We start from the raw sequence: 11089 nt of genomic DNA, 5'->3' as shown, positions 1-11089 counted from the left end.
CTCTTCCTCCTGCATCCCCAGTGATGCCCCTTTCAGCCAGTCCGAGCTCTGTCCTCATGTCTCAGCCCTTCTCCCTCCAAGCTGCCTTCCCTGCTGGTGGAACTCGGGAGCTGGGTGACTTAGGACTTGCACAGGCACAGCAGCCATGAGGCATGGCTCTTCCACTGCTCTGCCTCAGTGGGGTCTCTCCATGCAGGTGCTGCACTACTCTTCCATAGCCAGAGCTGAGGCACCTCTTCCTCCTGCCTCCCCAGTGCCTGCTTATGCAGGGGCCCTGCCTTTTTCCCCCTGCAAGCCAGCCATGCTGCAGCCAGCCTGACCCACTGAGGCAGCTAGGCCTGCAGCCTCTTGCTGCTGGCACAGGCACCAAGCTAAAGGAAACCATGGAAACGGGGGGGGAGTCCAAGCAAAGGAAGGAAACGACTGGCGCATGCGCAGCGGCAAGGAACGCAGCTGCGAAGGGGAATGGAGCAGGAAGCGCGAGCTAATGAGCGAGACTGGCTGTGCGCATGCGCGTGCTGGAGAGCTGCCGTTGCAGCGACTGAGCGAGAGTGGCTGTGCGCATGCGTGCCGGCGAGTGGCCGTTGAACGGCTCGCGCATGCGCACAGCCGCGTGCCGCGTGCCCACACAAGGAGGCCCGTTGGGGCAAACCATAGAGATGAGGGGGATGAAGCAGTGGAAGGTACTTCCGGTACCAGACAGGACTCTTTCTTTCCTTTTAATAAAACCCGAAGTCCTCATCTATATCGATTCCTGTTTTAAAGCGCTTCTTCCTCCTCAAATCGGAGTGAGAAAAATCGGTGTGGGAGTGGGGGCATAGAGCGCGCGGCGCCTAGAGCGGCCGGAAGTGGTGGCGAGACCCCGCCCCTGCCCACGTGACAGCGTCAGCTGACCGCCTCCCTGTCAGTTGGTAGGTGGGTGGCGGCGAGGACGGAGGCAGGAGCTGCGGGGGGCGCCGCGGGGGCCGGGCCGAGATGGCGAGCCAGTCGCAGGGCATCCAGCAGCTGCTGCAGGCCGAGAAGCGCGCCGCGGAGAAGGTCGCCGAGGCCCGCAAGAGTGAGTGGCCGAGGGGGCCGGGAGGCTCCTGGGACGGGGCTGCTCCCCTCAGGCTGGGGGCCTCTCTGGGGAGTGGGGCGGTCTGGAGGCTCCTCGGGGCAGAGGCTGCCGCTTGCTCAGCTGGGAGCCTCTGGGGGGGGGGTATGGGGGATCCTGGGACAGAGGCTGGAGGCAGCCCGTGCACGTATGTGGAGTGGGTGTGGAGGCTCCTCGGGGCAGAGGCTGTCCTTTTTTCAGGCTGGAAGCCTCTCGGGGGGGGGAGCAGCAGGCTCCTGGGGCAGAAACTGGATGCAGCACGTGCACGTGTGTGGTGAGTGTATGGAGGCTGCTGGGGCAGGGGCTGCATGCAGCACATGCATGTGTGTGGAGGCTTCTCAGGGCATAAGATCAGGCCAAAGGCCGACCTAGTCCAGCTTCCTGCATCTCACAGTGGTCCACCAGACCCCCCCCCCCCAGGGAGCCCACAAGAGACCTGCGTCCTGGTGCCCTCCCTTGTGCCTGGCGTTTGAGGTACTTCTGAAATCAGGAGGTTGCACATACACATCATGGCTTGTAACCCAGAAATTTGCAGCGGCTGCATGCAGCATGCGCGTGCATGTGGAGGCTGCTCAGGGCTGTGGGGGCTCAACCAAAAGCTTATGCAAACAACAAGAAAAAAGTTTGCCAAGTGGCAGAAGGAGAGCACTGATCATGCTCTGTGTGCGCACCCGCGTGTGTGTGGGACTGCATGCAGACAGACTCCTTCAGTCAAAACATGTCATTGATGAAGCAGAGAATGTTAACCATTTGCTTTGTTTTCTCTCATCAGTAACACGGGTACAATTTTAAAGGAGAGCAGAGTGGTGATGGCTTGGGGAAAAAATGGATCTGTAAAAGAGCCAGGACAGAGTAGTGGTTCAGGAGTTGGATCTAGATTCAAATCCATGCTTAGCCATGAAGCATCCTGGCTGATCTTGGGCCAGCCACTGTCTCTCAGCCTCACTTAACTCACAGGGATGTTATAAGGACAGAAGGAGGGTTGGGGATAGGAGCTTCTTGGAGAAGGAGTGGTGTGAAAATAAAACATGGATTTGTCACTTCCTTGGCTTGTCTTCACATAGTAGTTTTGTTACTGATTTAGAGTGAAGCACTTTAATATTAACACTTGAAACGTTCTCTGTTTAGTCAAGCCTTTATTTAGCTAACATTGGTATAACGTTTGATAGTATCCATCCAGGATCCAAGGTTGGCTTGCCTGCCATGCCGTTTGGTGGTCTTCTCATTGAATTTCTTGCACAGGTTTGAACTCTTGCACCCACAAAGTCTAGGAAATGATAGCAACTACATATTGCAAGCGAGGGAAATTTTTTTAAAGGCTGAGTAGCAACCACTTGTGGCACTGTCTGAGAGCACATCATGCTTCGGATGTATTTTTCTTGATGCCGTCCTTTCAACAACTTCATAAATGAGCAAGTAGCCTTAGCAGTGCAGCTGGAGCCTGGGAGGGAGTGGCAGGCCTGAGGTCACCTTGTGAGTTAGTGGCAGAGGCGAGACTTAAATTGGGGAAGTCCTGATGTGCCGCTGGGTTTTCTTTCCCTTTAAAGTTTTTTTAAATGACTGTGCTGTCCCAGCAGCTCTGGAAAATAGATGGTGGCTTGTGGGGAAGCACATTGCAGCACATTCTGTAAAGGGGAACCTAATTGCTTTTGTACCTAGGCTTCGGCATTGGGCTTCTGGGTCAAAACAATGGCTTTGATTTTTCCTGGTAGAGAAATGATTCCTAGCGTAGAAGAAAAGTGGCCTCTGTCTTACAGAAGTCTCCTGAAGTTCATGCCCTGTGGCTGCTTTTGTCAGGCTTCAGTTGGGCAGTCCCTGATCTCTCCCAGGCGCCTGCAGCCCCGGCTGAAGTCCAGCAACCACTTATCACCCTCTGCAGAGTGCAGGTTAATCCCCAATAAGCTGCTTAAGTGCTGTGATGCCTCCTTATTCCTACATCTCTCTCTCTCTCTCTCCAAAGGGAAGAACCGACGGCTGAAGCAAGCGAAAGAAGAGGCTCAGGCTGAGATAGAGCAGTACCGCCTGCAGAGGGAGAAAGATTTCAAAGAAAAGGAAGCCGCGGTTGGTGGAATGTGATATTAGCTCTCCTCTCCCCCTTTCCTTCCCTAAATGGACTGAGACATGCAAGAGCCTCTGGAAAGGCTGTGTGTTACGCTTAAGAACATTTATGTGGGGGTTGTTGACTGGGGAAAAATTCTTGGAACAATTTACTTAGCTAGGTAGATAAATGATGCTCTGTCCACAGAGGGGTCACAGTCTCAAAAAATGCAGGAAGAGAGCCTTTACTCCCAGTTTACACCCAGTTTACACAATTCAAGTTTGAATTGAATAACAACATTGGTTGATTGAACTTAAGAACATAAGAACATAAGAACAGCCCCACTGGATCAGGCCATAGGCCCATCTAGTCCAGCTTCCTGTATCTCACAGCGGCCCACCAAATGCCCCAGGGAGCACACCAGATAACAAGACACCTCATCCTGGTACTCTCCCCTACATCTGGCATTCTGACTTAACCCATTCCTAAAATCAGGAGGTTGCGCATACACATCATGGCTTGTACCCCATAATGGATTTGTCCTCCAGAAACTCGTCCAATCCCCTTTTAAAGGCGTCTAGGCTAGACGCCAGCACCACATCCTGTGGCAAGGAGTTCCACAGACCGACCACGCGCTGAGTAAAGAAATATTTTCTTTTGTCTGTCCTAACCCGCCCAACACTCAATTTTAGTGGTTGTCCCCTGGTTCTGGTATTATGTGAGAGTGTAAAGAGCATCTCCCTATCCACTCTGTCCATCCCCTGCATGATTTTGTATGTCTCAATCATGTCCCCCCTCAAGCGTCTCTTTTCTAGGCTGAAGAGGCCCAAACGCCGTAGCCTTTCCTCATAAGGAAGGTGCCCCAGCCCCGTAATCATCTTAGTCGCTCTCTTTTGCACCTTTTCCATTTCCACTATGTCTTTTTTGAGATGCGGCGACCAGAACTGGACACAATACTCCAGGTGTGGCCTTACCATCGATTTGTACAACAGCATTATAATACTAACCGTTTTGTTCTCAATACCCTTCCTAATGATCCCAAGCATAGAATTGGCCTTCTTCACTGCCACCGCACATTGGGTCGACACTTTCATCGACCTGTCCACCACCAATCCAAGATCTCTCTCCTGATCTGTCACAGACAGCTCAGAACCCATCAGCCTATATCTAAAGTTTTGATTTTTTGCCCCAATGTGCATGACTTTACACTTACTGACATTGAAGCGCATCTGCCATTTTGCTGCCCATTCTGCCAGTCTGGAGAGATCCTTCTGGAGCTCCTCACAATCACTTCTGGTCTTTACCACTCGGAAAAGTTTGGTGTCGTCTGCAAACTTAGCCACTTCACTGCTCAACCCTGTCTCCAGGTCATTTATGAAGAGGTTGAAAAGCACCGGTCCCAGGACAGATCCTTGGGGCACACCGCTTTTCACCTCTCTCCATTGTGAAAATTGCCCATTGACACCCACTCTCTGCTTCCTGGCCTCCAACCAGTTCTCAATCCAGGAGAGGACCTGTCCTCTAATTCCCTGACTGTGGAGTTTTTTCAGTAGCCTTTGGTGAGGGACCGTGTCAAACGCCTTCTGAAAGTCCAGATATATAATGTCCACGGGTTCTCCCGCATCCACATGCCTGTTGACCTTTTCAAAGAATTCTATAAGGTTTGTGAGGCAAGACTTACCCTTACAGAAGCCATGCTGACTCTCCCTCAGCAAGGCCTGTTCGTCTATGTGTTTTGAGATCCTATCTTTGATGAGGCATTCCACCATCTTACCCGGTATGGATGTTAGGCTGACCGGCCTATAGTTTCCCGGGTCCCCCCTCTTTCCCTTTTTAAAAATAGGTGTGACATTTGCTATCCTCCAATCTTCTGGCACTGTGGCCGTTTTGAGGGACAAGTTGCATACCTTAGTCAAGAGATCTGCAACTTCATTCTTCAATTCCTTAATAACCCTTGGGTGTATGCCATCAGGGCCCGGTGACTTATTGATCTTTAATTTATCAATGAGGTCTGAAACATCTTCTCTTTTAACCTCTATCTGACTTAACTCCTCGGACAGGAGGGGCCGTTCGGGTAGCGGTATCTGCCCGAGGTCTTCTGCCGTGAAGACAGATGCAAAGAACTCATTTAATTTCTCTGCCATCTCTAAGTCTCCTTTTATCTCCCCTTTCCCTCCCTCACCATCCAGAGGGCCAACCGCTTCTCTGGCGGGTTTCCTGCTTCTAACATATTTGAAGAAGCTTTTATTATTCCCCTTAATGTTGCTGGCCATGCGTTCCTCATAGTCTCGCTTGGCCTCCCCTATCACCTTCTTACATTTCTTTTGCCACAGTTTATGTTCCTTTTTATTCTCTTCATTAGGGCAAGACTTCCATTTACGGAAGGAAGCTTCCTTGCCCTTCACAGCCTCTCTAACTTGGCTGGTTAGCCATGCGGGCACTCTCCTGGATTTAGTGGAACCCTTCTTTCTTTGCGGTATACACCTCTGCTGGGCCTCTATTACTGTTGTTTTAAGCAGCCTCCATGCATTCTGGAGAGATTGGACTCTTTTTACCCTCCCTTTCAACCTCCTTCTAACCAGCCTCCTCATTTGAGGGAAGTCCGCCCGTCGGAAGTCAAGGGTTTTTGTTAGAGATTTGCTTGGTATTCTTCCCCCAACGTGCACGTCAAAACGGATCGCAGCATGATCACTGTTCCCCAATGGCTCAGTAACGTTTACATCTCTAACCAGGTCCTGCGTACCGCACAAAATTAAATCCAGAGTCACCTGTCCTCTGGTGAATCCAGAGTCACCTGTCCTCTGGTGACCAACAACTTGGTGTTGTTGCTACGGTTGGGCAGCTGTTCACCAAGGTTTTGGACAGGAATTTTTCTGTGTCCTGCCAGGAGGTGCCAGGGATTGAACCCAGGACCATCTGCATAGGAAACAGATGCTCTTAGCTCTTGTCCCTTCTTCTCCTTGAGCAAGATGCTTATTGACATTTTTTACGGATAGCCGTGTAGTCCTGTGCGTTTGCAGACCGAATTGCAGCTTGTGATTGCACTTACTAGTGGGGTTCACTTGTTGGTACGCTTGCATCGCTTTGCACATAAAACTGTGATTGGCTGCACACAGTTTAACGTTCCTTCCTATCTGCCTTAGGCCCTTGGCTCTCATGGCAGCACTACCACCGAGGTCGCGAAGGAGACAGAGGAGAAGATGGGTCTTCTCCTGACCAACTTCCAGAAGAACAGGGAGGAAGTCCTGAGCAGCCTCCTGAACGTTGTCTGTGACATCAAGCCAGAGATCCATCTGAACTACCGCATCAATGGATAAGGGGAGCATTCCCACCCTCAGGAAGTATGAAGCAATACATCTCTAGCTGCACCCGTTCCTCCTTTTTGTAAAAGATCTTAACTTATTTCTAAGAGTTGTAGATAATCTTTTTTTGCTTGTACTAAAACGCCTCATTACCTTCTTGTTCTTTTGGAGGCAGTCCAAAGATGATGTATAATCTAGTTCCATGTCTCAGAAGTATATTTACGGCAAGAGCTTGAAGCGGAAGGTTACTTTTGGGTGGCTTCTGAAAAGTATTAGTTTGTGCCCACTGAGTCTTACAGAGGCAAGGATGTGAACATCTGCAGGATCCTTTTTGGAGCCGCACCTAAATTGTACACGTGTAAACTGGGCATCTTTGGCAAAAGGGGACTGCTTCCCCCTGAGAAATGTGGGGGAGGACCAACAAAGCTGCGAGTCTTCCTGCAAGGCCTGGTCTAGCTGGTTGTCAAAGTATTCTGAAGTAGGTTCTATCAAAACAGCTGTACTCTGTATCTTCCTGTTTAACTTGAAGTGGAAACCTGACCTTATGGGTGATTAAAGGTGCAGAACTTAAACCTGGACTTTGATTGAAATGATTTATAGTCTCTGCCTTCTCTCTTCTCTTCTGACCTCACCAGTCATGCCATGAGACTGTTACAGGGTCTTGATGACCTGATGGCTAGATTTGAGTTGCATACATAAAAAGAGCACTGCTTGAATCAGATCCACCTAGTCCAGCACCCCATTTCCCCCCAGTCACCAAGCAGATATCTCTGGGAAGCCCACAAATGGGAGACAATAAGCACACCTCTCTCTGGCTGCCACTCCCAGCAGCTGGCATTTCAGGGGCAGTTCGTTGACAGAATATTAGCCAATTCATTCTGCATTGTCCCACAATCCACCTATTAGTAGTGGCAGGCTGGGGTCCAGAGCTACACTGCAGAAGATTCTTGGCACCCTCATCATCTTTTCTGCTTGGGTGTGTGTGTGGGGGGGGGGGTGAGCTGGAACATCCAACACCTGCTTAACTCCGTGGCATCGTTGGTGATTCAGGAGAGGTCTCTATGCTGACTCCGACCACCAGCGTTGCATCTGTGTTCCCAAAAACTGTCTAGAAAGCAAAAGGTCACTCCACCCAGTGCTTTTCATAAGGGAAAGGCTTGCTCATGGCTCTCCAGACATCTGTGTGTTCCAGAGATCTGAGACAGGAGGGAGTTAGCAAAACAGACATTGTCTGGTTCCTGTTTTATGTGGAGCATTTGCCCTAGTAATGAGTCTCCGGCACTTCTAAGGGTGGGGGCCTGTAGTTGAGTGATTTAGCACCTGCTTTACAGGCAGAAGATTTCATTTCAGTTCCCAGCAGGGAGGACTAGGAAACTTGTCTTATCTTTCCTGAAATGGTTGCTACAAACTCAGGCTGCACCTGTGGAGTCCTTTTTGTCCTTTTCAGACCATCTCAAAACCACAGTAACCTCTTTCAGTGCTTTAAATCAGTAGGCTACACATACCCGTCATGGCTTGTAACCTGTGATGGACTTTTCATCCATAAAGCTGTCTCTTTTAAAGGTGTCTAGGCCAGATGCCATCGCTACATCCTGTGACAAGGAGTTCTGCCAACTAATTATTGTGCCATGAGAGTCCCATTTAGAGCTTTTTCCTCAGCCCCCCCCAACAACCTGGCAGTGGCTCTGCCAGCTAAGGGCACAGCTTAAGCCTCCCTGGTTCAACAAGATCTGTCAACATCTTCCACCAATTAAAAAAATTTCCTGAAGCATGCCACAATGGCCACCTATGCTCCATTTGTGTGCTCCCCCCATTCTCCATTCTTTCCTTACTGACTTGCTTCTCTTCCCCCCCCTTCCCTTCGCACTATTTTGGAAGAACAGTGTTGCAAGGACAGCAAAACAATGCTGGGACAGGAGGAGTCCTTGTGGCTGGCTGCTCACGGAGGCGTGGGACTTACAGGATCTCTTTCTCCTGGAGGGAAGGAGCCTGGAAACCCAACCCAAGAAAACGAGGAGGCAGGACTCTTGGGGAAGGAAGTCAAGTTGGTTCTGAAGGAAATGTCAAGATTGTGCATTTTCTAGGCTGCTAAAGTTCTCTCCTTTTATAAATATCCATCTATCTTTGTTTCTGTCTAGCTACAACCACTGAAGTGCCTTCTCTGTGTCCCTGCTTGCCCGTCTATAATTAACTGCATCCCTTTTCTGAATCTGCTCACATAATGTCCCGACCTTAATTTATCACATCAGGAGAGCAATCTCTAGCCAGCTACTTGCAAAACAAAGCAGATAAACCTGTTCTAATTCCACCGACAGCAATTAAGCATTGTTGATTGAGTTTGGTTGGGGGGGGCGGGAGACTGTAAAAGCTTATTTTGTTTCTGAGGGCGCGTTCCATGAAAACTTGTCGAGGAAAAAGAGCAAGGTGGTTTGGTGACTCGCTTTGCCACTTGCTTCCTCAGGCTGCCTTAAGAAGGAACGTAATTAGGTGGGTTTATGTGACATTCTGCAACCTCAGCCAACTGGTGTAGTGACAAATCGAATGAAAAGACCTGTTGCGTCAGTGGCGCTGCTAACAGCGAGACCTGCAGAGCTGACTCTTTGTGATGAACTTTTTAAAAAGTGGTGTGTTTATTATGGGTTGGGATTTTTGGCTTTACTGCAATCCCCAGAACTCTGTGGAGTACCCTTTAATTAGCTGAAATTTGGCTACGGGTGGTGAAACAGCAGCACAAAAAACTCCCAGACAGAACAAGATGTTCCTTGCAAATGTGAGAGTTGAGCTGAGTAGCAACGGGGAGCCTGTTTTTGCTGATTTTCTTTGCTCTTCTTGGAAATCTGCGGGTCACTGTTTCTCAAACTGTGGGTCAGGACCCACTAGGTGAGTCACGAGCCAATTTCAGGTGGGTCCCCATTCATTTCAATATTTTATTTTTAATTTGTTAGGCTTGATGCTCCCATGGTTTGTGACTATAGTTGGGGAAATGTTACAGGCTGCAGTCCTATCCACACTTACCTGGGAGCAAGCCCTATTGACTATAATGGAACTTACTTCTGAGTAGGCATGCATAGGATTGGGCTCACAGATCTGTAGTTTGAACAGGCTGCTATGTAGACAGTATGCTTTTAACCATGACAGTCAATGGGGCTTACTCCTGGATAAGCGTGGGTAGGATTGCAGCCTAGGATTGTTAAAAATTTTCTTGCTTGATGATGTCACTTCTGGTCATAACATCACTTCGGGTGGGTCCTGACATTCTCATTCTGAAAAGTGGGTCCCGGTGCTACAAGTTTGAGAACCACTGCTGTGGGCAAAATTACAAGCCGTCCTTTGTTATCCAATGAGAGGCTTTTAGGATGGGGGTGGAGGTTGCTCTCAGTTTGGTTGGATGTGTTTCCAAACTGAAATTTCCAAGGATTGGACCTGGTGATTCCTGAGGCTGCCAGACAGAGGAGAAATCTGGTATCACCAGTAGCAGCCGCAGAGTGGTTTGAGCTCTGCAGTGTGTCTGTCTGAACACAATGAAACGAGGTTAGTTCTTGCAAGTTGGCACTCTTACTCTCAAAGTTGAAAACCACGTCAGGGCCAGACCCCAAATGACAGCGATTCAGTGGATCTCCACAGTCCTTGGTTAACCTCAAGAACTTATCTGGCTTGAGGAATTTTTTTTCTCCGACAGTGAAATTTTCTTCTGCAAAGCTGGAAATGGCCCTTCCTTGAGCAGGAGAGAGCCTTTGGGTCTGAGCCACATGTGCTAACCTTTTGCAGATTTAAACTGGGCTGCCTTTCGGTATGTAATGTTTTCATTCTCAGGGGGAGAGCCTGGGGCTCAGGACAGGGAGCTGGCTTTGCTCACAAAGGGAACCCAAATTCAATCTGCAGTGTCTTCTGGTAAGGGTGGGAAAGACCCCCCCCCCCAAGTCTGAAAGAGAATCTGTAATTTCAAATAAATGCAAAACAAACATACTGTATCAGTAGCTAAAGACCCACCTCAAAAACTAACAAGATCGAGAACTGCAAATTTCTTGGCTACAGTCATCATGTTGGCAACCTTCAGTCTCGAAAGGCTCTGGTATCGCGCTCTGAAAGGTGGTTCTGGAACAGCGTCTAGTGTGGCTGAAAAGGTTGGCTATAGTAACCTTCTGAGAAAGAAAAAATGGGGAGAGGGAGATGGAAGCTCCAGTCATGACCCCAGCCCATCCCTCCAGAACATGCCTGAATCAATGGTCGAGAACCAGTATGATGAATACATTATGTAAAAAGAATGAAAAGACTTGGATTCATTTGACTTCAACTGCAGCATCAATTTCTCAGTTATAGGGTACAGATGTTGGACTTTAAAAGGCAACAGTGGGGTTTTCCCCCCTGATTTTCAGTCACCACCATCGGTCAGAGCAGCCCTGTTCGGTTTTTCTATGACAGCTTTGCAAGATCCCCCTCAAGCAGAGACAGTAAAGCCGAAACTGGATCCGTTGCAACCCTTTGGTGAGTAATTTGAAGTGCTTCAGGACACTTTGTTCCTGAAACAGAAATTGTAGGTTGCATTGGGGTGATGGATGCTCTGTTTTTCTGTCCTCAATTTTTGGCCTATTTTCCTTTATTTTTGGACACATTTACTCCCCCCTCCCCTCCCGCAAAGCTTCTGTAACGGCTCAT

General features: G+C 49.2%; 1 protein-coding gene across 1 annotated transcript; it reads left to right on the top strand.

Moving 5' to 3' along the window:
• The first annotated feature begins 888 nt into the window (after positions 1-888).
• ATP6V1G1 (ATPase H+ transporting V1 subunit G1) lies at positions 889-7005 on the top strand. The gene is made up of 3 exons (XM_066610721.1): positions 889-1057; positions 3054-3154; positions 6275-7005. Exons 1-3 carry the CDS (start codon positions 976-978, stop codon positions 6446-6448), a joined length of 357 nt encoding a protein of 118 aa, XP_066466818.1. The 5' UTR covers positions 889-975; the 3' UTR covers positions 6449-7005.
• Positions 7006-11089: the final 4084 nt, after the last annotated feature.

The sequence above is a fragment of the Tiliqua scincoides genome, chromosome 16, assembly GCF_035046505.1.
Source record: "Tiliqua scincoides isolate rTilSci1 chromosome 16, rTilSci1.hap2, whole genome shotgun sequence".
Classification (NCBI taxonomy): domain Eukaryota; kingdom Metazoa; phylum Chordata; class Lepidosauria; order Squamata; family Scincidae; genus Tiliqua; species Tiliqua scincoides.
This window is presented reverse-complemented; position numbering and strand designations above follow the sequence as displayed.